Below are 27,484 nucleotides of genomic sequence, written 5' to 3'. Positions count from 1 at the left end.
AGCCGCAGGACCTTAGGAAATTACTTATCCATGAGCACTTCATTTTCCTTAGCAGCACAATGCAGGTGATAAGAAACAGAAACTGCCACTGAGCCAGGTTATGTGGCCTCAAGGGGTTAATATATGTAAAACTCCTAGAAGAGTGCCTGGCAAACGTAAGTGCTATGTAAATGGTTATTAAGCAATTAAAGTCATGTCACTGCAATTCAATTCCAAGTCTTCAGATGATAAAGCTCCTAGATGCTTGTTCTATTTTAACTTTGTAGAACTCCAGGATTTCCTGAAAAGTAGTGGTTCTATCAGAAGCAGCAATGAAAGGAAGCTGGTTTGGGGCAAAAGACATTCAGGAGATGAGAGGAAGTGGCTGGGCGCGGTGGCTGACACTTGTAATTCCAGCACTTCGGGAGGCCCAGGTGGGCAGATCACCCAAGGTTGAGAGTTTGAGACCAGTTTGACCAACATGGAGAAACCCTGTCTCTACTAAAATACAAAATTAGCCGGGCATGGTGGTGCATGCCTGTAATCTCAGCTACTCGGGAGGCTGAGGCAGGAGAATCGCTTGAACATGGGAGGCAGAAGTTGCAGTGAGCCAAGATCATGCCATTGCACTCCAGCCTGGGCAACAAGAGCAAAACTCCATCTCAAAAACAAACAACAACAAAAAAGACATGAGAGGAAGCAAAATGTTCCAGCAAACTGCTTTAAAGAAGGCATAGACCAGGAAAGAGAGAAGGTGTCAGTTCTGACCCTGGGTCTAGAACACACACTGGTAACACATTCATGCAAGAACCACCAGGGTAGACCTCGGGAGCTTGGCCCCTCTGGGCCCCTTTACATGTCTTTCCTCTTACGTCAGTTGTGGGTTACATATTTGGGCCACTGGGATGATGCAGTACAAAGACTGTCTGTACATCCACAATTCTGCAAGATGGTGCCATTGACAAATAGAAAAGGTCAATTATTGCGCTTTGTTGAGCATGACAAAAATATTGGCTGATTTCTATAATCTTAATGTGTATTGTGCTACAATGGGAATTAAGTATAAAGTTTACATTTCCAAAGCAATGATCATTTGTAGTTTTACTTAATACTGCTTATAGGATAACTGCATAGATAAAATCTGTTACCATTATTATTACTGTAAATATGGTTTAAAATGGTGAATTAAATTGTGATTGATTTGGGAGATGATGTGCAAAACAAATGAGTGATGAATATATGTGAAAGTTTTCAGTTTAGGGACCAAGGGTAGATGGCATCTACATGTGTATGAGTTTCAGTGATTAACCTTTGTATCAAATATTAATAACTTGGAATGCTTGATCTTCCAAACTGGGACATGTTTTAGAATAGCCATTCTCAAACTTAAGCATGAGTCAGAATCATCTTTCAGCCTTATTAAAACACAGGTGAGGTATGATGGCTCATGCCTGTAATCCAATACTTTGGGAGGCCAAGACAGGTGGATCATTTGAGTCCGGGAGTTCAAGACCAGCCTGAGCAACATGGGGAAACCCAATTTCTACCAAAAATACAAAAAATTAGCCGGGTGTGGTGGTGTGAGCCTGTAGTCCTCAGCTACTACGGAGGCTGAGGTAGGAGGGTTGCTTGAGCCCAAGAAGTCAAGGCCACAGCAAGTCATGATCATGACACTGCACTCCAGCCTGGGTGACAGAGAAATACCTTGTCTCAAAACAAATACCCCACAAATTGTTGAACCCCATCATCCCCAGATTTTCTGATTTAGGGTGTCTGGAGGGGGAGCCCATGAGTCTGTTTCTTCATAATAATAAGTTCCCAGGTGGTGTTGATTCTGCTGGTCCCCAGAAAGTTTGAGAACAACTGAGTTAGAACAAATATCCCCTCGCTGGTAGCACCCCCTGAGCTGGAATGCAATGTAACTGGATTTGTTTTAAATAAGCCACCTTAAGCAGTCAAATTTCCCAACCACTTTTAGCATTTTACAGACCAAGAGAGCCATCACTTCATTATTTCTCCTCTAGAAGAAAAAAAAATCATTTGTCTCTCTGTCCTGGGATTTAAAAATTAAAAATAAAAAAGATCACAAACCTTAGGAAGATCTTAAAGGAATCTTATAGTTAACTGTAGCCTTCACTGCGTGTTTCTTACGTTTTAATAACTAAACGCATTTAGACTTCTTGCATCTAGCAGTACTCTAAGGAAATCATAGAAAAACATCTTCGTCTAGGTTTGTCCTTCATTGGGACCCTCCTGGGCTAGAGCACTTTGAGGTGATGGCCAGCAGGTGGCGCTCTGCGTCAGTTCATAGGGGCGGCCTGACTCGGGTCAAGGCAAATACACAAACCAAGGTGCCTGCTCTAAATCCTCAAAGTAAAGGTCCTCTTAACCACTTGTCATAAAACACCCTGAGACACCCGTCTTGGAAAATCGAAGTGTCAAGCTCAGCATCTTTGCCACATTTCAAACTAGGTAATTACCTTCTCTCCCAAAGGGAATCTGCTTTATGTATTTGTGTCCTTTCTAGGTTACAAGTTTCCCAAAGGCAATGATCTTGCCTTCCACTCCCTCCATACAATGTTGAAGTGAAATGCATATTTTACAATAACAATTTAATTATTCTACATCCCTCTGAGCTACATGATGACCTGTTATATAATTGCCAGTAATATAGAAATGTGCCTGCCTCATACAAACCCTTGCAACACATAGTTTTTATTTGACCTAAGAGTAAATTGTGTATTTGCTTCTCTTTTACAACAGAAAACGTGGACCATTTCCCCGCCATCCCAAATTATAAGTCGTAAGCAAATAAACAACACTGCATTTCAGTCTGTCATTTTTATTAAGTCTGCAGAGCTGTTTTTTTTTTTTTCCTACACACGACAAATACTTTGATATAATCTAGGATAATAAAATAGTTGAACAACTTTTTTTTTTAAGATTTATATCTGTATAGAAACAATCTGTGGAACTCCCCACCTCAAAATGAAGGTGTCTAAAAACAGTGATTCATCCGCATTGCTTTAGATCATTGTTTGGTTAAAAGTTGTGGTTTCCATTCTCAACCAAAATGTGTCTCCACGCGGTTTTCCTCAGGTCCAAAGCTTAAGGCCTTGGAAAGGTGGCCCAGAAAAAAAGAATGGCCGCTCTCCAGTCTGTCCTTCTCTAGTGTGGAGGACGGTGATTGAAACAGGGGTGTTACACAAGCCGGGAAGGAAAGAAATCAATTGCACGTCTCTAGTCTGCAAGCATCAAAGTCACAAGTCTTTACACAACAACTCCCTATCTGTAGATATGAAACCATCATGACAGCACAGCGCCTGCTTGCGCCTAAATGCTCCTTTCTTCTGCTAATCATGTCAGTTACTATGGCTGGGCTGTGGCCGTAAGTTCTCCCTAAGGGCTGGTCCTTCTGTCACCTTGAAGTGTCAGCCCTTGCATTATGCCACTTGGATGCTATGTCTTGGTACCCAGTAAGGGTCTACCATCCCCTAAGAAATCCCTCACCCCCCCCTCAAACCCCCAAGGTGCCTATGAGTGAAGACGCCATGGAGACAGTGTCTCCGGTGAACACCTCCCCAAAGATGCCCGGGGGGACTCACGCCTATATCATCCCATTGATCTTAGTCCACTCATAGATGTCCTGTTCGCACACTATGTCGGAGTTGATGAGGAGGTATCTGTCACCTACACAGAAGTGCTTCTGACAGGCGGCACATTTGAAACATTCCAGGTGATATACTTTGTCTTTCACCCGCATCGTCATCTCATAGGCACGGATCCGCTTGTCACAGGATGCACAGAGACCGTCTTGCCCAAAAAGCCTGGGGCAAAAGAAAAAAAAGCTAAGAAGGCAGTGAAAGGGACAATCCTGGAAGGCAGGGCTTGGGGATGAGCCCCAGAAAGGAGGCCAGACTTTCAGGATGTCAGGAAGCCCGGAAAGGTCGGATCCAGAAGGAAGGTCGGCTAGTGCAGTCTTTCCCAGCAGGCAGAGGAAACCCAGATGAAACTGGCATTTGGATCTGGCAAAACTCCTCCCTTTTTTGAGCCCTCTCCTGGTCAGCAGCAACCGTTCCCCATTCCACTAGGCTGCCCCCTGGCTCCTCCTCTGTGGGGGAGACTCTCAGATGATGTGATCTACGATAAGGAGTTAGGCAAGTATTACCTGTCTCCTCCCAGGGGAACCCTCATTTCAGAAGAGCAGCTGGAGTGAGACCCGAGGGGCCCCTTTGAGAGGATACTGACCAGGACAGCAATAAAATGGGCATTCTTCTGAGGCTCCCAAACTCTATCATGTCAACAGCTGCTGATGCTACTCATGGGGAGAGCTGGCCTTGAATATCTCCATAAGCTGCAAAGCATATCTCCACCTGATTATTCACTGGGGCCCCACGTGCTGGGACATGGGGAGTTCCACAGAAAACGTGCTGCAGCTCATCGTGCCTCTGAGATAAGGAGGACAAACAGCAGCTCTCCACCCTGAATGGAAGCTCTTAATTCATGGTCCTTGCTGCCCCACTGGCATGAGTCAAAAGGGAAACTTCTTTTCTGACATTTAAATCAAGACTCTCCCAAGCCTGTTCATCAGTCACTTATTTCAGGCAGTATTCAGTGTCAAGGGGGAGACAGAACATGGCAGGGCTCAGTACATGGTTCTCAAAGCTTTGGTCCTGGGACCAGCAGCATCCACACTGCCTGTGAACAGGTTAGAAATACAAATTCTCAGGCTGGGCCCAGTGGCTCACGCCTGTAATCCCAGCCCTTTGGGAGGCCGAGGCAGGTGATCACTTGAGCTCACAAGTTCGAGACCAGCCTGGGCAACATGGCAAAACTCTGTCTCTACAAAAAAATCCAAAAATTAGCCAGGTGCGGTGGTGCATGCCTGTAGTCACAGCTATTCATACTTGGGAGGCTGAGGTGGGAGGACGGCTTTAGCCTGGGAGGTGGAGGTTGCAGTGAGCCGATATCGTGCCACTGCACTCCAGCCTGGGCCACAGAGCCACATCTTGACTCAAAAAAAAAAAAAAATTAAGAAAGAAAGAAGAAAAAAAAAAGAAATACAAATTCTCAGCCCTCCTCCCTCCCCACCCAACCGAGACCCCCTGGGGAGAAGGCCCAGCAGTCTGTGTTAATGGGCACTTCCGGAGGACTGAATGCGGGCTAAAGTTTGAGAATCAACAGCAAAAGTGCAGTAACACAAGTACTGGAAGCAGAGAAGGCCCGGCTTCAATGTCCCGGACCAGCCCTGAGTGACCCTACAGAGGCCTCTGATTTCTCTGAGCCTCAGTGAAATGGGCCATCATCGGCTCTACCCTACTCAGCTGTTAGAACGACCAAACGAAGCATGTCAGGGCACCCATGGTCAAGGGCTACGCCAACGCTGGTTAGGTTTTAACACATCTTGGGTGTATTCCCAGCTGCGCCAGTCTTGCCGCAGGAAGCAATTTTCACTCACGGCTGAAAACATAGCATATTAGCAGGTGGTTTCTACATAAAACCTTTAGGACAGTTTCAGGTGAATGCTTGTTCTTATTGGAAGTTCTGATTGATTTCAGGATATCAGAGAATCAATTGCTATGTTCTGAGAGGTTGTAGGGGATGTAGGGTGGTTGACACATTTTGTAATATTTGGGCAAAATTAATGGAATTGAGAAGAGGCGGTCTGTGAGTAGAGAGCTCATCGTTCGGTCCAGGACCAGCTGATCTTCCTCTGAATCCTGCTTCCCATTTGAAGATCTCTGAGTGTTTTCAAAGCACCACCTGGGAGCAAACTCATTACTTGGGGAGAACATTTTATCCCAACATAGCAGATGGTGGAGCTGCAGGTGACCGCCACATTGGAGGTCACGGAGTGGAAAGACAGTTCTGGTTTCCTGACTGTTCAGTAAGTTAAGTTTGGGCCTGAGCAAGGATGAACGACTGAGGAAACAGTGTGCATGGAATGAATCCAACTGCCTGGGGTGTGTGATCCTTATGGAAGGAGGGAGCTTATTAAAGGAAAGTCAGGGGGTAAATTATAATCCACATCAGGCAGCTAATGAAGGGAAGGACAAAGGATGAGTATGTGGGAGACAAGTTCAGGTCCCAGAATCACCTCTAACTGGCCAGGTGACCTGAGCAAATGGCATCCCCTGTACAGGCTTCTGTGACTTAAGCTGTAAAGCAAGGGAACTGAAAGAGTAGCCCCCTGCAGCCCCTTCCAGCTCTGGGATGCTGAGATTCTAATATGAGTTAAAAATCAACCAGGACTCGACCCCTAACTTGAGCATTAATTTCTGGCACCAAGAATTGGTATCTTAGGCTGGACATCCCAGAAGTGGCCCCCGAGGCAAGGATTTATGTGCAAGTGATTTATGAATGATGCATTCTCAGGAAAAACCTGGAAGGCAGCAGGGGAGGCTGGAGGGAAGGGAAGGAAGCCAGGCCAAGTTGCAACCTCAGGCAAAGTGCCTCGGAGGGGAGGGACCCTGGAATATAAGTTATGCCTGGCTTCAGGCAAGGCTGCAGGGCTTGGTACTCCCACCACGTCTGTCATTGGTTAAGGTCTGCTGGGGGTCTAGTCGGGGCAGGCATACTTCTAGCTCTAACAGATGCAGGTGCTGGCTGTTAGAAGCAAAACCACTGCCATCACCACCAGCCCACCACTCCCAGCACACAAACTGGTGAAAAGGGATCCAAGGAGATCTGGCTCAGCACAGACGTGAACAGCTGCTCTGGGGTTCCCAACAATAGAATACAGCGGCAGAGTTGAGGTTCTGCTCGGGGGCCTCATGAATATTTGAAGCTAAATGTCTGAAAAGAACTGTAACATGCAACTCAGCCATTGGAAATCCTCAAGGGGACAAATTATCCTAGGGGTGAAGAACTCAACTCCATCAGAGGGTCTGTTCAGCCACTCTTCCAACTTGCCTTGTTAAAAGCTCCTGCCGGATCAGCTGAGTCGGGAGTTCGAGACCAGCCTGACCAACATGGAGAAATCCCATCTCTACTAAAAATACAAAAAGATTAGCTGGGTGTGGTGGCAGGTGCCTGTAATCCCAGCTACTAGGAAGACTGTGGTAGGAGAATCACTTGAACCCGGGAGGCGGAGGTTGCGGTGAGCCGAGATTACGCCATTGCACTCCAGCCTGGGCAACAAGAGTGAAACTCCGTCTCAAAATAAAATAAAATAAATTAGCTCCTGCCAGATATACTAAGAATCTAAGTAAACAGGACCGTGGTTAAAGGACCATCCCTGAAGCAAAAGACAATTTTTCTCCTTGGTCAAGAGGTGTCCCATCTTAAGCTCTCTGCTGCCCATTTTAATAACGATAATATAAATATTAAAGGATGGCTGGAAATGCCTGCACTAATGCAGAGTTAATTAACATGTTGCCTAGGAATATGGCAGGAAAAGAATTATTTCATGTCACCAAGACATAAGTTAATTAACATTGGGTTCATCTAGACTGTTTTTTTTCCTCTCCTTTTTGAAAATAGAAAGGATTAACAAGCCCAGGCAGCACTGGTTTTATTCCTGAGTGTTATATAAAACGGTAGAGATAGGGAGAAGCCGGGCTCTTCTGACCTTACTCTATCTGCACTTCATTTAATAAGATTCAAATGATTTGACAGGGATAGAGTCAAGGGTCCGATGGGAATCATTTATCCGCCTCGTCTGCCTTCTCACTGACTTGGCAAACTGGGAGTGAGCAAAACCAGGTTTGTATTTATCCCAGTTCTATTTTTTGTGACTTAAAAACAAAGAAAACTGACCACAATTATAAGTATGATCATTGAAAAACCCTACTTATTTTCTTGGAACCACCATATCTGCAAGGACTTTATCTGGGAATTCAAGAAGGGGAAAAGCTTATTCCATCAGTCTTCAGGTAAATTAACAAGCTTCCTTCACTGCGAAACTACCTGCAGTTTTTGGTTTGGTTTCTGTGACGTAAAATGCTCTGAGGGCAGGTTTGGGAGGAAAAGCTGGCCCAGTAGCCAAGGGCGCTAAGGTCTCAACAAGCTTCCATGGGTTGGATGGTCCTGATGTATCAGGGAAGCATGCTTCACAGACCCTCTGCTCCAGGAAGACGGAGACATACTGACAGCTACACAGCTGAGCAGATCTGACAGTAGAGGGCACAGAGAGAGTTACCTTCACAGCAGCTCATAGGAAACTAGAAATGCTAATACATTCTAGGCAAAGGCATTCAGAGTGCTGGAAAATTCGGATGGCCAATAGAATGGCCCAGAGCATGGGAGATGTTCTCAGCTCCTGTCTTTTTTTTTTTTTGAGACAGAGTCTTGCTCGGTGGCCCAGGCTAGAGTGCAGTGGCGCCATCTTGGCTCACCGCAACCTCTGCCTCCCAGGTTCAAGTGATTCTCCTGCTTCAGCCTCCCGAGTAGCTGGGATTACAGGTGCGCGCCACCACACCTGGCTAACGTTTTGTATTTTTAGTAGAGTCGGGGTTTCACCATGTTAGCCATGATGGTCTCAATCTCCTGACCTCGTGATCCACCCACCTCGGCCTCCCAAAGTGCTGAGATTACAGGCGTGAGCCACTGCGCCTGGCCCTCAGCTCCTGTCTTACTTGACATTGTCAAGTTCCTATTTTACCCTTCCATTCTTCCATCCCTTTGCTCATTAGATTGGAAAATAATTATTATGTCATGAGGATAAGTTATAAGAGCAGCTAACACCTATTTGATCCATACCAAGCCAAGTCATTTATCTGCACTGTTTCACCAAATCCTCCCCATGTCTGTAGAGCTAGGTGGTATTATCATCCCCAGCTTACAGATGAGGAAATTGAGGCTTAGGGAGGTTAAGTCACTTGCCCAAGGCCACCAAGCTGGGAAGCAACGGTGTTGGGACTCGAACCTCCAACTGCCTGCAGGGCCTTTGCCCTTATGTCCTTTGAAGACTGCCTTCCTGCTATGAGTCAATGCTTGGAGCTCCATACGCTTTCTATTTTTAAATTTCTCATCATATAATACTGGAGTCATACAAAAGAATATTTGTCGTGTGTGTGTGTGTGTGTTTGTTCTGAAGCACTCAAATGAGCTCCTCGGAGTCCTCCTCCAAACATAGAAACACCCCCAGTTCCTATGCTTCTCAGCACGGGAGCTGAGACTCAGCCTCTGCAGCCTGACCTCACTGTACAGGTGGTGTCTGAGCCTGGAGCAGGGTCAGGGCAACACGCACAGACTGCAGATGTCCATGACCACCCGGCCTCCCTCCCGAGGGCCGCAGAGGGGTGCCAGGGAGGGTACCTGAGATAGTCTCTCCGGCAGAGCTTCCGGCCCAGTTTGTAGTAGAGGCGCCGCCCCACCTCGCCCAGCCGGCAGCCACAGAGGTCGCAGCTCAGGCAGTCCTCGTGCCAGTACTGGTCGATGGCCTTCAGGAAGTAGCGGTCCCCGATGTTCTGCTGGCAGCCGCCGCATGTCAGCAGGGATGGGGGGATCTGCAGCACCTCATCCACTGGTTCCCTGGAGAGAAGGCCAAGCATCAGGAACAACCTCACCAGAAGGAGACCAGCACTGAGGGGCTGAGATCAGTTTGGGCCAGACAGGGCACCTCATCTGACTGCCTGTTGGTGACCTAAGGGAGAAGGGATGGTACAATACATCCCTTGGCCAGACTGACTGCAGAGACCCAGACCACCCTGGGTTAAGACGGGAGAGAGCTAGACCTTACGCCCTAGATCTCTAAGTAAATGCAGGGCACCAAGAGGCATCAAAGGCAACTGCAGGTGGCACTGTGCCCCAGCCCATGCCCAGCACCACCTGGGCACCTCTGGTCTCCTTCTGCTCTTTCTCACTCCCCCCGCTGACCTTCCGTCTCTATCTTCACAGAGCTCCCTCGTTTTTCTCCTCCTATATCCCGGACCCAAGGGCACTGCCTAACCTCAGAGGAGGCACTCTGGACTAAAAGTCACTCACCACCAGGGCAGTGGATGACCCAGAGTGCTAAGAATCTGCAAATCCCCTGTTTATAATTTCCATGCCCCCTCCAGTCCTTCCAACCGCACAAAAGCAGAGGTGAGGAAGAAAGAAGAATGAAATCAAAAATTATTTTAGGTTGCTTTCTCTTGCCAAATTAAAAATTCCTTCAGAATATAATAGGAATTCTCCTAATTGTATTTTTTTAAAGAGATCCCATTTTCCATTCTTTCTACTGAAGGAATTCTTAAAGGAAAATCCCAGACCGTAAGGCTGTTGTTACATTTATGAAGAACATCAAATAGGCCTGTCTTTCCTCACCTGAACATTTTTATAATAGTAAAACTGATTTGGATGAAGTTGATTTAAGGAAGAAAATGAAGAGGGGGCAATGATTATTTCAGAGAGAGTGGAAGGCAGTTAAACAGACAGTGACATCTCAATCCAGCAGTCGTTAGTAGGCTGTGGCGTGTGTTCCTTCGTTAACATGCCATGCATAGTATCTCCTGCCCACTTGGCTTCACCGGAATCTCAATACTCTTTTACATTAAAAAATCAATAACTTTGCCAAAAGAAAATGAAGGAGTGGAAGGAATGATTCTAGTGTCCTGCAAATGGGACATAGGAAACACTTAATACTTATTTATTTGTAATAATTAGCAAGTGTCCTCTGGAACCTTACTTAAACACAAATCTATTTCTTAAAAATCTATATGTTCCAAAAAATGGACCTTTTCTTCCTGGATACACTACAGGTATAAATCCATGTCTCTCTCCTTCCTTCCTTCCTTCCTTCCTTCCTTCCTTCCTTCCTCTCTCCCTTTCTTTCTCTCTCTTTCTTTCTTTTCCTTTCTTTCTCTCTCTCTCTCTTTCTTTCTTTCTCTCTTTCTTTCTGTTTTGCTCTTGTTGCCCAGGCTGGAGTGCAGTGGCAGAATCTCAGCTTACTGCAGCCTCCACTCCCAGGGTTCAAGAGATTCTCCTGCCTCAAGCTCCTGAGTAGCTGGGATTACAGGTGCCTGCCACCACACCCAGCTAATTTTTGTATTTTTAGTAGAGATTTAGGTTTCGCTATGTTGTCCAGACTGGTCTCAAACTCTTGACCTCGTGATCCACCCGCCTTGGCCTCCCAAAATGCTGGGATTACAGGTGTGAGCCACAGGGCCCGGCCCATGTCTCCTATTTCTAACCGGCACTAACTTACCAGGTGACCTTGTGTCCTAATTGGTCTGTGTCCAAAAAGCCCAGCAGCCATTATATTTCGGGACAGGAGACTCAGGTGGCTCAATGTCTATAATACTCTGACGACTTGAGGTGATTCTGTCATGCAAAGTATGAAGTATTCCCTATGAATATTTAGGAGTGCCAAAGCCATGTCCACAGTGTAACTGCACTTCATGAGATTATCATCTTTGGAACAAGTAAATGTAAAGCTCAAGCTAGTTTATCTGGGGGGAAAAAAATGGCCAGGCACAGAGGCTCACACTTGTAATCCCAGCACTTTGGGAGGCCAAGGCAGGAGGATCACTTGAGCCCAGGAGTTTGAGGCCAGCCTGGGCAACATGGCAAAACCCTGACTCTACAAAAAATATAAAAAACTGCCCAAGCTTGGTGGCATGAGCCTGTAATCCCAGCTACCCAGGAGGCTGAGGTGGGAGGAGGTGGGAGGATCACCTGAACCCAAGAGGATGAGGTTGCAGTGAGCACTGCACTCTAGGCAAGACAACATAGTGAGACCTTAGCTCAAAAAAAATCAGGACTGCAGTTTTTTGTTTTTTTGTTTTTTTTTTTTTTTGAGACGGAGTTTCGCTCGTTACCCAGGCTGGAGTGCAATGGCACGATCTCGGCTCACCGCAACCTCCGCCTCCTGGGTTCAGGCAATTCTCCTGCCTCAGCCTCCTGAGTAGCTGGGATTACAGGCACGCGCCACCATGCCCAGCTAATTTTTTTTTTGTATTAGTAGAGACGGGGTTTCACCATGTTGACCAGGATGGTCTCAATCTCTTGACCTCATGATCCACCCACCTCGGCCTCCCAAAGTGCTGGGATTACAGGCTTTACAGGCTTGAGCCACCGCGCCCGGCCGACTGTAGTTTTAAGAATTCACTGAAGGCTTGCTTTCTTTCCCTTGTTTCTACAGATCGTATATAAGGACTACCATTCTCCCTTCTAATAACTAATACCCTGGCTTTTTCATGTGTATCAACTGGGAATTGCATCTCTTCTCTTTCCACAGCCCATGGTCTTACTCTGGGCTTTCCAAAACACTCATGGAAACTTGACCACATTGGATGCTGCCAAAGGACTGTGAAAGAGGAGAATTTGCCCTTAGCTGGTGCAAAACTGCCTGGAATTCAAATGAACTGCTCTTGTTACTCACAGGAGGCAGCGGGGGCCAGCAATGGCATAGCAAGGGAATCTCTGTGTTCATGAATTCTGGCTGACTTTCTGTCCAAATGTTTCATTTGCATATAGCTAGGCAAGTCTCCATCTGTAATTTGGAGATGCTGATTGTAATGACCCAAGTTGGCTTTGAGGAAGTACACGATGAAGAATCTGGCAGGATACTGGACCACAGGAGGAATGTAAAGTAAAAGAGTTATTATGGTGATGGCCTGAGATGAGATGGAGAAGTAAAGTATAAGATATTGGCTCTGTCTTTCTATAATTAATTAATGATAATATCACATTATACTTAGTGGACAATCCAAGACAATGACTGAATGAGATTGATTCACCCTCAAATTAATATTTTATATTCTCCCAGAGCCTATCTTGAATATTACACCTGAGTATCACTTCAGCCTGGATTTCTGGGATAATTTCATAACAATTTCTAACGGGTGGGGAGAATGCACTGCAGCAATTTCTCAACCAGCTTGTCCCTTTTTGATTAGAACCTGTCTTCATTGGGCAAATAGCAAAGTGAAGGAAAGAGCTGGTGAGCCTCCAGCAGTAGATACCTGCGGTGTTAGGAAGTTAGGATGTTTCAGTTTTATAACCTCAGTGAGAAAGCACAAACTTTGAAAGAAGCAAACTTCCTTCAGGGAACTGAAACCTTCAGATTTATCTTCTATTGAAAGGATTAGTGACTAAATTCTACTGATCAAAAAGGCATTAGGCACCAATTCATCCAATTCACTCCCTTATTGTATTACTATGATCTTGCTCAGTCTCTGAAACTCAGAGCTCAGTTTTAATTGTTGTTTATTTAAAACGTGATCAAACCACCCTTTAAACCCATTGTTTGCATAAACATACTTTTAAAAAGGAATGTTATTTTTCTTCTGAGAATTTGTTGAAGGAAGTGGGGGTTTTTGCTACAACAAACCTAGCTCATTATAGAACTGGTGTCTTAACCTTCAAGACTGAATAGTGATGTTTATATTCTCATTGGATGGTGGTACTTCCTGTGTTTTATGAGAACATGCTGAGCTTTTATGCTGGTAACTGAGGGTAAAACCCAGGTAAATAAACACCATAGCCGAAATTGAAGCGGGTGTGTGTGTGTGTGTGTGTGTGTGTGTGTGCGCGCGCGCGCGCGCGTGCGGTATTTCAAGCAGGAAAGCACAGTTCTTTTAAAGCAGGAAAAGACAAAACAAAACAAATGTCTCTTAAAAGCACAAATGGACAAGTCATTAACCAGCTCCTTTGGTCTTGTGTAACAAATCCCTTCAAAGGATTAGATGGGGACTTCAAAGGAATAAAAATTCTCAAAACCAGACAGCTAATGACTCTTAAAATGGCATTTGAGTTGACAGGAAAATGATATCTTAAACACCCCCTGCTCCCCATGTTAACACTAAAGAATGGGTTAGGGATAGAGAAACATTCCAAACCGGTACGAGGCTCAGAAAACAGATGCGGCCAATGCTCATTACAGCCCTGGTTCCCTGACCCCAAACCCTTTTGAGACTATGCTAAAAACTGAGACTCTGCTCCCCAGAAGAATTAACCTACACGCAAAATCGTGCACTAACTTTCGAGGTTCACAGGCCCCATCGGTGGACCCCGAGGAGGGGTACGCGTACTCAGATTAACTCCGGATTTCGCTGCTCTAGAAATCCCTGGAGGCCCAGAGCCAGCTCCGAGGTGGTCGGTCGGACCCCTCACCCGCCCGGTACCCGCGCTGCTGGTAGCGGCTCCACCTGCGGACCGGGAAGGCGGCCGTTGGGGACCCCGGAGGCCTCCACTTGGAATGTTCCCCTTTCCAAGACCAAATGGACAAAGAGAAAGGGCCGAGACGGAGCGAGAGGGGAGAAGGGAGCAGTGACGCCCGAACGCTCTTCCGACTGCACCTGCGCGCCTCCGGGCTTCCCTGGTGCCTGCTCCCGTGCAAACTTTCTGGCCCGCGGTGGCTTTGGGGAGCGTCCCGGTAGCCTGGAGGGGCCCGCAGAGACTCCGGGCCGACCCCTCGCCCTGCCGCCCGCCTCCCAGTCCCTCTCCCAGCGCCCCCGGAGTCACCCGCGAGGAAGGGGGGAGCCCCGCGCTTGGCACAGGGGGCCAAGGGCACGCCGCGGGCGCGCACCTGGAGCCCCCTCGCGGGCCGCCCAGGTCTCCCCCGCCGCCCCGGGGCGCGAGGCCGTGGACACCGGGGGTGGCAGGGGCAGGGGCGCCGCACTTACTCTGAAGGGTCCAGGCTCTTCCTTTCGATGGCCGAGGACATTGGGGAGGGAGGCGGCGTGCCGGGCGGCGGGGGCGCTCCCTTTGTCGCGCGGGGCTGGCCGGCTGCCGGGGCTCGGACCCCCTCGGGTGCTCGGGCGCCGCCGCTCCTGCGCCTCCGCTTGCTCTGGCGCTCCGGCGGCGAGCTCGCCCCTCCGCGCTCAAGGACAGTCACCGCGCTCCCTTCAAACGCCAAAGAGAGAGAGCGAATCACCGGGCTGCGGGCGCGCCACGGCCGAGGCGGGGGCCGGGGCGCGCAGCCTGGCCCCGGAAGGCTGCAGCTGCTGCTGCTGCTCAGGACTTAACCTTCCATCCCGGTCCCGCCGCCGCCGCCGCCCGGTCCCTCTCGCGCGCTGTCGCCGGCTCCGCGCCGCCCGCGGGGATGGTGCGCGCCCGCCCGGCCGCCCCAAGCCCCTCGCACCTTCGGCCCGGGTCTCGGAGCGCAGCTCGCCGCAGAGGGCAGAGAGGGGGCGGCGGCCTGGGGGCGGGGAGGGGACCGTGCGTCTCTCCCCGGGCTTCCTCCTCTCTCGGGAAGGTCTATTTTCGCTCAGCTTCCCTCTGTCTCTGGTTTCATTTCCTTTTTCCTGATCACGATTCAAATACAATAGAAGGAAATCACATTTAAAGAGACAGCTGCCCGGTCCCCCCACCTCCCCTTTTTTCTTCCTTTTTTTTTTTTTTTTTAACGGGGCTCCTGGGGATTAGCAATACAAACAGCAGCATCAGGACTGACTTGGTTTCTTAAAGGGGCCAGTGTCGGGGACGGGGAGAGCCGCTCGAACACCTCTCCTTGGAGAGGAGGCTGGGCAGCCACTAAATCATTCTTCAGAGCTTCCCCTCTTCCGCCTTTCCCTTTCAGTTTAACTGAGGCAGAAAGTAACCCACGAACAGTTCGATCAACCAAGAAAAGACAAGAATGAGAAATAAGCACCTACAGAAATGCAAGTGTTCCGAGTGGCTTTTGCGTCCGTCCTGGGTTCGAGGTCCCAGGTCCACGGACCCGGTGCACCGGGCTGTCCCGGACGCGGCTGCGGCCGCGCTCTGCAGAGGCGATGGGTCTGTGCGGGCCGGGACTGCTGGGGACGCCTGAGCAGAGCCAGGGCAGCTAATCCCAGAGGGAGGGTGGAGGGGAGGGACCACGCGGGGTCGGGGATCCTCTCAGTCGGCTCGTGGCGGAATCCCCTCCCTCAGCATCTTTCAGAATGCGGACTAATGCGGTTAAACTGCCCCCCATGTAAAGTGCCAGTGCCTGGGTGGCAGAGTGAGACCCCGACCAAAGAAAGTGCTTTTCCAATGGTCAGGAACAGTATTGGGGAGATTATTTTGCCCTGGATCAGGCATAAAGAAGGGGACTTGATTTGGGGGTTCAGGCTTCGCCCCCCACTCCAGCCTCCTTCTAGAAAGAGGCAGGAAGCAGAGGGGAAGGGGAGGAGGCTTGTAGTCTGCCCTTCGATGGAGAAAAACTTTGGCTCTCCTGGGCCTCAGAGTTCCTTGAAAATATCTGCATTCAGGCCTATTTGGGTGAGATGCCAGTCATTAAGGCTTGCAAGGAGGGAACTGCCAAGTACTTTCAGGATCCATGGTTTTATATGATCAGTCTGGATCATAGGCATACGTATTTTGTTCCCATTTTAAAGACAGCACCACGGGCCTGGCTGAGCTCACCCTGAAAGGTGGTAGTTGAAGTCAGAAGTGAATCCCTGCATGCTTCATTTTCCCTGTTCAGAGCCAAAGCTTCATGGACTTGTTACAAGTATAACCAGCGTTTACTACAAGAGCCTGCATGCTCTTGTCATTCTCTGTCCCTGTGTCCCAAGGCTTGGGTGTCTAATGACTATAAAAGCTGTGTGTGTGTGTGTGTGTGTGTGTGTGTGTGTGTGTGAAAGGAAGCCTGAAGAGCACATTTTTGTCCAAGCAGAGTCTTCAGTATACAAAAAGACTTTTCTTTTTTTTTTTTTTTGGTTGTGCTCAGTCAGTGGCTCATGCCTGTAATCACAGCACTTTGGTAGGCCCAGGCTAGCCTGAGCAACACAGTGAGACCCCATTTCTATTAAAAATAAAAATAATTAGCTGGGCGTGGTGGTGCTTGCCTGAAGTCCTAGCTACTTCTCAGGAGCCTGAGGTACTAGGATTGCTTGAGCCAAGGAGGTCGAGGCTGCAGAGAGCCATGATTGCACCACTGCACTCCAGTCTGGGGGTCAGAGCAAGACTGTTTCTCAAAAAACAAAAACAAAAACCACTTTTTTCCTGATAGACCCTTATTTTTAATTTAAAAAAGAAAATTCCTAGAAATTTTAGACAAGCCTAAACTATATGATAAATATGCAACCTACCACACTACTTTCATTTCTATCAGAAATGAAAATAAACATACAGGTTGTGATGAACAATTCACCTACTTGTAAACAGTCAATGTGGTGGCTAAATGCTGGAATTTTGGGACCCAGCTGCCTGGGTTTGACTTAGCCTCTTACTTATTAGCTAGCATGGCCTAGGAAAACTACTTAATCTGAGGAAGCAATGTGCGGTGGTGGCTCTGGAGTCAGGCTACCTGGATTCTAACCCACCTTTGGCCACCTGCGTGAATGAACCTGAACCTGGGCTCCCAGCAGGAATTTAAACTCCCAGTATCCTGTAATCCCAGCACTGTGAGAGGCCAAGGCGGGTGGATCACTTGAGGTCAGGAGTTTGTGACCAGCCTGAACAACATGGTGAAACCCCATCTCTACTAAAAATACAAAAATTAGCTGACTGTGGTGGTGTATGCCTTTAATCCCAGCTACTCCGGAGGCTGAGGTAGGGGAATCGCTTGAACCCAGGAGGCAGAGGTTGCAGTGAGCCGAAATTGTGCCACTTCACTTAAGCATGGGTGACAAAGTAAGACTCCATCTCCAGTCAGTCAATAAATTCCCAGTATCCTCATCTGTAAAATGGAGATGGCAGAACCTATTGCGTAAGCTGTTGTGGAGATGATATGAGTTAATGCACAAAAGGGTGGCACGTAGGTTTGTAATGGCCTTAGGCTAATAACAGATATGAGGTTGCTTGCATGAAAAGCAACTGATACATAGTAAGCACTCATAAATGGCAGCTGCTATAGCAAAGGGCATCATTAAGATAATTTTAAAAGAGCTTGAAATTAAATTTAAAGGTGAAGTGGGGGTTTAAGATAAGAATTGCCCACCCAATTTATAAACTATTTCCTGTTTTTTAAAAGCAGGAAACAGGATCCCTTCCCCTCATCTCTTTCTTCTCCTAAATAAAACATGTCAACATTTTCCATTTGAATGTTCATTATCGTGGTGAGTAAGTGATCTGCTTGCATCTGCTTGTTTTTATTTAATCTGATAAATTACTACTTTCCTTGTTACAGTTTTGCATGGGGCTCAAGTCAGTTGTTAAAATAAATATATTTTTGGGTTCCAAGCGGTAACCTCAGAACAGCCAACTTCAGGGCATAAAGTTTCTTGTTAATAATGTGCTTCTACTTTGACCTGAGTGTGTAAGGAAAAAGAGATTACTGCATATGACTTTGGGTCAGTGTCTTATCTTTCACAACTCTTTGGGGAGAACTTCTTTAGAGAAGGTGAATATTTGAAATGGTATCTTAAGATTTCAATTTCACACACAGTGGTTGTAAGAAATAACTGTCTACCGGTGGGATTTCATTCCTATTCAACGGGCAATTAAATCGCTCAAATTTAACATTTAGAATCAAGTCTCAAAATGTGTTTTTATTATGAATAATTTTAAGGCAATTATGACCTTATTGTATCCTCCCAAAACAACTTGTACATGCCTTATGCAGAAGAGAGACTCAGAACTATGAGGTGATTGGAATTTGTAAAATGGTTCTTTCAGAGTAGAGGAAATCTCTGTTTGATCCCTGCCAGTGGGACTGAAATTTAATTCCTTTTCCCTTTCCCCTAACTCCTTGGAAATCTTAAATATCCTAAAGTCTAGAAAATTTTCAAGTTTTCCTTCCTGAAAAAGAATGCTAGAAGAAGAATGAATCAATCTACATGATGACTCTGACCCCAGATGAATCTCCCCCACCACCAACCGCGGGCATTTTCTATTCTTTTTGTTTATTACATTTACAATTGTTTTCTAGGGTAGAGCAGTTTCAAGTGACTAAGGCTACATTCCTTTGCTAAAATGGACTTCTGATAGGTATGAAAATGCAAATATAATTGAGAAAATCCCAACATTATGGTAATGTACCTCTCTCTTTTTTTTTTCAACCATTAGAAGCAAAGTTGCAACATATGCTTTGTCACTTGTGACATTCATATACAAAAACATGACATTTTGTTTCTGAATGTGGTATTCAGGAACAAAAATCAAGATCCATCTTAATAGGGTTTCAGCTCCCATCCAGAATTTTTTCAACTATTCACTTGTCTCAGGCATCTCACGCTCAGACTCATTTCAGAACATTTAAGGACCAGCTGATAGATAAGTTTTCACAGAATGTTAGGCCTATTAGTAACCTTAGTGATAGATAAATGAGGTTTTCTATATAGTAAAGAGCCTAAAATACGTCTTTTTACAAATCCATATCAACTGAACCTTAGAATGAGCACAGAAGCTCAGCTGTTTGCTAGCTGTGTGATCTCGGGGAATTTACTTCACCTCTCTAAACCTGTTTCTGTACCTGTCAAATGGAGGGTGGAGGCAATCATAAAGTCAGCAAGGCCAGAACTAGGATGAGGCTGCTGGGGTGCCTGCTTGCCTCACAGGAGTTTTGAGAGGATTCAATAGGATATGTATAAAAATCCTTTGCACAGTGATGGTGCACAGTAAATGGTCAGAAATGATAGCTGTTGGTATTACCCCACCTTTCAGAAGTAATCACCACTGTATTAGGAAGTAACAATCTCCCAACCAATCAGGACATCCGCCAAAGAGTGCTGAGACCGGGGTGCTGTAGAAAGAGCTGAAGTTCATCTAAGACCTCGGCAGGCCTCAGGCCAGAAATGCAGGACTGTGCCCATTTTGGGGACTGGGTAAGCTGCTGACAGCTCCGTTGCTTCTCTGCTACACTGACTGCTTCAGCCACACCCGTGAGTTCTTCATCAGATTTTCCCCCTTCCAACACCTTCCAAATCACCATTTACAATTAATAAAAGAGGCAAAACAAAGCTCTGAAGGAGCTGCCCCCAAATGTCCACATTCTGCATGAGGTCTTAGCAGAGTTAAGCTCATAATGTGTCCTAGTGGAAGGGCCCTGAGAAATGGGATTTCCTAGCTTGCTCCTTGGAGCAATAGGAATTTGGAAGCATCTCCCTAGTGGGCTTCACCCACCCCTGCTCCCACTGTAGCAGTTCTGAGTTCATTGACCTTGAGCATGTCACCCAACCTCGCTGCATTTTAGCTTTCACATCTGTAAAGTGAGAATATTCAGAGTACCTGTCTCCTGGAGCTGTTCTAAGGATTCTGTGAAATAAAGCAGATCAGGTGCTCGGAGAGTAAAGTGGCACATATTCAATAGGGCATGTATAAATATCCTTTGCTTCTATGGAAGTGTTTGCTTATAGAAAGAGATTCTAACTTAGAAATGTTTGAGCCACCAGCGCAGTGGCTCACACCTGTAATCCCAACACTTTGGAAGGCCGAGGCAGGTGGATCGCCTGAGGTCAGGAGTTCGAGACCAACCTGGCCAACATGGTGAAACCCCATATCTACTAAAAATACAAAAAATAGCCAGGCAAGGCGGCCAGTGCCTGTAATCCCAGCTACTTGGGAGGCTGAGGCAGGAAAATCGCTAGAACCCGAGAGGCGCAGGTTGCAGTGAGCTGAGATCATGCCATTCCACTTCAGCTTGGGTGACGAGAGTGAAACTCCGTCTCAAAAAAAAAAAAAAGTTTGAGCACCCACTGATAATTCAAACCCTTTGATGGACAAGGCAAATGAGACATACAGAGTCAACAACTCCTTCTTCTGCCCCAGGCCATCATCAAACCTTCCCCCACTTTCTCTCTTGGGTACCAAACCCTGGACTTTCTTTGCCACTTCAAGTTCAAGGTAGGAGTCAGAGCTAGGTGAACTGACTCACCGAGCTGTCTTTGTGCTCTTTATTTATGCAGTCTCTCCCCTCTCTGTAGCTACGCAGAGGTACCACACCTGAGTGACACACCGCAGTGCCTGGGACCCCGGCAAAGCATATTTGAGATCCAAACTCACTGTGGCCCAGAAGGCCCTATTATCTGGCCTCTACGACCCACCTGTCCTTTTCTCCAGCATGCCCCTCACTCTGGCTGCTTGAACCACACTGGCCTTTTTAGTCCTTAAAACAAACCAAGGTGACGCCTACTGGACGACTTTTGCACTTGCCCTTTTCTCTGCTTGCAATGCCTTTCCCCTGGATCACTCCATGGCTCCCATGAACTTCATTCAGGTCTCTGTTAGAATATTTCATCTTCAGAAGGGCTTTATAAACTCCTGCTTCTCCTCACTCTGCATCCCCGTTATCCTGCTGTGTTTTTCTTCGCAGCATCATCACTCCTTGCTCTTTACTACAGATGCATGTGCAGGGTTTTGGTGTGTGTTTTGTTTAGGCCTTTCCTCCCAGCTAGAATGTAAGCACTGTGCGGATAGGAACTCTCTGACTTGTTCCCAGTTGTGTCTTCAGCACCTAGAATGTGCCTAACGTGTGGCTGGCCCTCAATAAATATTCATGGAAAGAATGACTGTACAAATGGCAACACCACTCCTCTTGCCCAAACCATGCCTGCATGATGCCCTCTAGGTGAAAGTGAAGAAAGAACTTGAAGCTCCTTTGTTTTTCTTGAGCATCATTACTGGGATAAGAACAAGGATCCAGATACCATTTATATTTGGACCCAAGAGTTTGGTTTGGGAAAGAGATCAGGCTCCTGGCTCCCAGGAACAGAGATACAGGTGGTGTCTGGAATCAACAAGGCCTGACTCTCAATTCTTTGAAGTCTGACTCTCCACTGCAGAACCTCTACCCTCTACAAGGACTAAAGTGTAGAATGCAGTCAATCACGTGAGTAAATGCAAAGGCTTTGGAGAGAGAAAGGCTTGTGTTTGAGTCTTGGCTCCTTAACTACATGGTTTTAGGCAAATTATTTAACAATCCTGAGCCTCAATTTCATCATGTGCAAAACAGGGATAAGAATATCTTCATTACAGGGCTGTAGGAATAAAATGAGATCACGCATGCCAAATGCTGAGCCCAGTGATCAACATGGAATAAGTGCTTAACGGATGGCAGCTATTATTAGAATTAATTGAGCAAAGAGAAACTCAGAGGACAATAGTCAATCAGGGCAGGGTTTTCTTGGCTGGACATAGATGGATAACTGGAGTTCTGCCCTACAAGGGCTTAGTTCAAGTAAGGTAGGGTCAACATCCTTGCCTGGGGGAGGGAGTGTCTTGGAAGTTATGTCTTCCGGCATTTACGCCATTGGAGGGCACTGAGCCTGGCAGGGGAAGGTGATTCTGACCTTTCTGATGGCATTGCCCCTACAACCTGTCTCCAGATTCTTTTTTGTTTGTTTGAGATGGTGTCTCGCTCTGTTACCCAGGCTGGAGTGCAGTGGCGCCATCTTGGCACGCTGCAACCTCCGCCTCCCGGGTTCAAGTGATCCTCCTGTCTCAGCCTCCTGAGTAGCTGGGATTACAGGCACACACCACCATGCCTGGCTAATTTTTGTATTTTTAGTAGCGACAGGGTTTCACCATATTGGTGAGGCTGGTCTTGAACTCCTGAACTCAGGTGATCCACCCTCCTCAGCCTCCCAAAGTGCTGGGATTACAGGCATCAGCCACTGCATCCAACCCGTCTCCAGATTCTTAAGCGACAAACCTCAACAAGAAGGAATAGAGCTGGAATCTCATCTGTGATGCTCCCTAGATCTGCCCATTGTTGAGGGAGGTGTCCTTTGGCAAAACAAACAAATGAAAAAAAACCAAAAAACAAAAAGACAGAGAAAGAGCTGATTGGCTTTTTTTTTTTTTTTGCCAATTTCACTGCTTCCCTTCAGTTGCCCCTCATGTGTTTTACTGCCAGACTAACTGATCTGGAATACTGTTTTCTTCCCTGTCAACACCACGCTCAAAAATTTGCAATGTTCTCTGTCGTCTATGACCATCCACAAGTCGCTTAACCTCTTGAGACCTCAATTTTCTCATTTTATAGAGAAAAGCGGCAGACTGGAAGGTTAGAGCTGAAGTTCTATGTGTGATTCTGTCATTCTAGCAGGTCAAGACCAAATTTCCCATGCTTCCACTAAAGGCACCCTGTAATCCTGCTCACTCCATTGATCCAGCTTTACATCCCACAGTCCTGGACCCAGAACCTTCCCATCCAGCCTGCTCTCTTCTCTGATCTTAAATACATTTCTTGTACCCATTTCGGTGCACTGTCTTATTCTTTTCTCTCTACTGGAGATGTCTGCTTTCTCTGTGTTTGAAAGCTTTGGTACTAGAATAGTAGAATGATTAAGAGTAGAGGCTTTGAGATAAATAAACATGGCTTCCAGTTTCTGCTTTACAACTTACTGTCTGGGTCATCTTAGGAAAATCTCTGAGCTTCAGTGCTTGCAATGATAAAATAGAGACAATGACAAATATAGGGTTGGGGTAGTCATTGAGATAATGTATGCAGTGGGCAGAGCACTGTGCTTGGAACATAGTAGGTGCTCAATAAATGGCAATGATTATTGCAGTTAGTACAAAATCCTCTCCGGTCTTCTCTGCTTCTCCAAATCTTGCCCAATGTGGACCCAGATCAAGCTATCTTTACCCTGAAGGTTTCTCTGTCCCCTGAAGCTCATGATGGTGATCCCTTTCTGAGTTCTTATAGCTCTTGGTACTAGTGCCTAGCTAGGTGCCTCATTAGATTCTGCCTTGCAATGCAATAATTTCACATGTGTGCCTGCAGCACCTTGCCTTAAGTCCTTGGAGAAGAGAGACCATGGTTTTCATCTTCACTAGCTCCCAGGATACTGATATAAATTTGGAGATACTTAATAATTCCTTTTGAATTGAAGCCTTCGAACATCATATCCATGTTATCAATTGCCCAATTCCTAGATTCACACTGATATTTACAAAGCCCTGAGTGTCTTTGCATTGGTGAGGAAGGCCTCCCCAGAATCATTATTGAAGGTGGCCCATGTATTGTCACAGACCTTTTAAAAACCTGGGAACTAAAACTATAAAATTCTTAGAAGACAACATAGGGGAAAAGCTTCATGACTTTGGATTTAGCAAGATTTCTTGGATATGACACTAAAGACACAGGCAACAAAATTAGAAATAGGTAAATTGGACTACATCAAAATTTAAAACTTTGGTGCATCAAAAGACACCATCAACTGAGTGAAAGGGCAACTCACAGAATGAAAGGATATATTTACAATTTATATACCTGATAAGCGATTAAGATCTAGAATACACAGGTTGGGCACTGTGGCTCATGCCTGTAATCCCAGCACTTTGGGAGGCCAAGGTGGGTGGATCGCCTGAGGTCAGGAGTTTGAGACCAGCCTGGCCAACAGGGTGAAACCCCCATCTCTACTAAAAAAAATATATATATTAGCTGGGCATAATAGTGTGTGTCTATAATTGCAGATACTCAGGAGGCTGAGGCAGGAGAATCACTTGAGCCCAGGAGGGGAGACAGAGGTTGCAGCGAGCTGAGATCGCACCACTGCCTGGACAACAGAGCCAAGATCGTGCCTCCAGCCTAGGTGACAGAGTGAGACAGGCTCTCTCTGGATTTAACCAATCCAGTTTCAAAATGGACAAAGAACTTGAATATCCATTTCTCCAAAGAAGGCATACAAATGGCCAAAAAGCACAAGAAAACATGTTCTACATCACTAGTCATTAGAGATGCAAATCAAAACCACAGTGAGATGCTACTTCATACCCATTAGGATGGCTAATGCACAAGTGCTAACAAGTATTGGTGAGGATCTGGAGGGTTTGCAGCACTTGTGCATTGCTGGTGGGAATGTAAAATGGTGCAGCCATTACTGAAAACAGTATAGCAGTTCCTCAAAAAATTAAAAGCAGAATTACTCTATGATCTAGCAATTCTATTCACATAAAAGGATTGAAAACAGCAACTCAAACAAATATTTGTACGCTCATGTTCATAGCAGTATTATCCACAATAGTCAAAAGGTGAAAGCAAACAAGTGTCTATCAACAGATGGATTTTTTAAGTGATATACACATACACACATATATACACATTATATATAATATATATGTATATACTATACATCGTATACATATACGTGTGTACCTATATATGTATATTATTCCACCTTAAAGAGGAAGGAAATTCTGACACAAGCTACACCATGAATGAAACTTGAAGACATTAAGTGATATAAGCCAGTCCCAAGAGGACAAAGACTATATGATTCTACTTTTGTGAAGTACTTAAGAGTAAACAAATTCATAGAGACAGAAAGTCGAATGGTGGTTGCCAGGAGCTAGAGGGAGGGGATTGCTATTGTTTACTGGGTACAACATTTCAGTTGGAAAAGATTAAAAAGTTCTAGAGCTAGATAGTTGTGATGGTCACACAACAATATGTGCTTAATGTCACTGCACTGTATACCTGGGAGTGATTAAATGTTACATTTTATGTCTATCTAACCCCCATCTCCCCCAAAAAATGTGACAAAAGTTAAAGACCATTCCCTAGGTCCACCTCTGCTTCTACGTGCAGAATTTTACCTATTGTTCTAAGGAGCTCGCAATCGTCTCAGGTTCATCTGTGGACCCATTTGACAACCTCAGTGTTATGGTGAAACCAGTCTCATGGCTCCAAGGTATTCTTCAGTTCACTCAATGGCAATGCCTGCCCACTTAGGCCTTTTTGAACAGTACTCATCCCTGACTTCTGGATAAACTTCTTTGCAGAAGCCCACTTGGCTCCAAGAACAAAAAACAAGAGTGCAGTTTGTTATTACGCAAAGCCACAGCATTTAGGAACTCAACTTTCTTCTAGACATCTACCCTTTTCTCTGAGAATCCAATAGTTAGAGTGTAGCAGGTCCCAGCTCCATTTGGGGTGGCAGTGGTGGAAGAGGGGCGGGTCTCAGCTAAGCAGAGCATCTTGAATACCTGCTCAGGCCAGAGCCCTTTCCAAAGGCTCTGGGGCTGCTGTGGGCCTGCTGACTCCTCTCATGCTTTCAGGCTACAGTGCTTCCCATCACATTGCAGAAGGCCGCCTTGGGTCATATCTCACAAAGGAAGAGCTATTAACAAATATTCCATTTGTATTTCCTACGTGGCCCTCCATCGGAAATACCTTTTATCTGGTAACTTTTGCAAAATGAACTGAACCTTGAAGGAGGTCTTGGCAGGTTTATGCTAGCCTCTCTATCACTCCAATAAGTCATTTCCATCCTCACCTTCGCAAGGGTCAAGCAACTGTGACTTGGAATGGCATGGAATGGCAGTGGAGTCTTCTAGGCCCTGAGGCATCTTTTTAAACCTGAAAACCCCCCACTTGGAGGGCAAGAGCCAAGTCTAAAAAATTATTATACACACTCTCTCTTAGCTCAGATTTGCATGCTCTCACTCCGAGTTCAGATCACAATTTATAATTCTACATTTTGTCATTGTTAAGTGCAGTCTGGCTTCCCCAAAGACTACAAGCTCATTCTGCCCAGGATTAAATCCAAGAGCCTTCTTAGCCCAGTTTCTGGCATGCAGTAAGCATACAATAATTATTTATGGAAGGAAGGAATGAATGAACAAATGAATTAATTGAACTCACCTTACCTGCCTCTCCACTAGTTACTTCAAGTCCAGGTTGAAAAATATCTTCTTTTCAGAGTGGTTGTTACTGAAAGAAAATGAGAGGAACCCTCTGATTTAGACAGCTAGAAGGAGAAAGGAGAAAAGAGAGAGAATAAAAAAAAGAATTCTTATCTTCAGTTAGAGAAATGTTTCCACAGGTCCTTGATAAACTAGGGAAAAGGACCCCCAGGGCTTTCTGATAGCAGGCGGGTGTCCTTGATAGCGTGGCGGGTGGGGCAGGCGGAACTTTGGCATCAGGGCGCAGGGATGGCTTCTAACGGTTTCTTTGCTGGTTGAAGAGGCTGCTTCCTGCCGACTTTTTTTTTTTCTTCTTCTTCTTCTTCTTCTTCACGTACCAGCCCAGCTTGTAAATGTGAAGGAGTCAGCCCTTTTCCAAACGAGCAGGGCTGGTGTATCAGCTGGCCTTGCAGTTGGATGCGCCTGCCGGTCTGCGAAAGTGGCTTTTCTGTCTGTGTCTGTGTGTGTCTCATGCTTTGCAAATCTCCTATCCCTCCGAGTCTCGGAAATCCTCCATGAGTGTAAAAGGGCAGGTAGCCTGGTTCCCATTTGATAGGAGAGGAACTTAGGCCAAAGCCCTTGCAAATCTTAAACAAGCCTAAACCACAGAGCCACACAACCCTTATTCCTTACACTCAGGCGTTCTTCCTCACAGGAAGGTCTTTTGAGAATTTATTTTTCAAGAGGAAGAGCTTCATGAGGCAAAAGCCAACACACAGACACTGTATTACCTAGTGACATTTATTGGCTTTGTCTCTTGAGTGACTCAAACAAAAGATTACTGTTATAAATAGATGGACCTAACTGTTGCAAATAATACCCACCTTTTATTGAGCACTGATTATGTGCCAGGCATTTTATATACTTGATCTTATTCGGTCCTGATAACAACCTCCTGTGATCAGTAGTAGTATTCCAATTTTACAGAGAAGGAAACAGAGAAGTTTCACAAGCTTTCCCAGGGTCATATAGCTGCATAAATGTAGGAGAATTGATGCAATTTAGAATCCATGGAATTTAGACCTACATCTTGACTCTCTGCCCTCACCTCATTCACTATGCCAGTGTTTCCCAAATTTCCTACATTTGCATGTTAGCAATACAT

At 46.1% G+C, this 27,484-nt stretch overlaps 1 protein-coding gene across 1 annotated transcript; it reads right to left on the bottom strand.

The window, feature by feature from the left end:
• Positions 1–2,805: 2,805 nt before the first annotated feature.
• On the bottom strand, positions 2,806–27,135 carry LMO2 (LIM domain only 2). The gene is made up of 4 exons (XM_064365041.1): positions 26,344–27,135; positions 14,529–14,748; positions 9,238–9,453; positions 2,806–3,806 (listed from the first exon to the last, which is right to left on the bottom strand). The coding sequence occupies exons 2-4, from the start codon at positions 14,567–14,569 to the stop codon at positions 3,587–3,589; spliced, it is 477 nt and encodes a 158-aa protein (XP_064221111.1). The 5' UTR covers positions 14,570–14,748; positions 26,344–27,135; the 3' UTR covers positions 2,806–3,586.
• Positions 27,136–27,484: the final 349 nt, after the last annotated feature.

Source organism: Aotus nancymaae, unplaced genomic scaffold, assembly GCF_030222135.1.
Source record: "Aotus nancymaae isolate 86718 unplaced genomic scaffold, 86718_ANA_hifiasm-v0.15.2.pri h1tg000059l, whole genome shotgun sequence".
NCBI classification, from domain to species: Eukaryota; Metazoa; Chordata; class Mammalia; order Primates; family Aotidae; genus Aotus; species Aotus nancymaae.
Note: the sequence above shows the minus strand (reverse complement) of the source record. Positions and strands in the feature narration are given on the sequence as shown.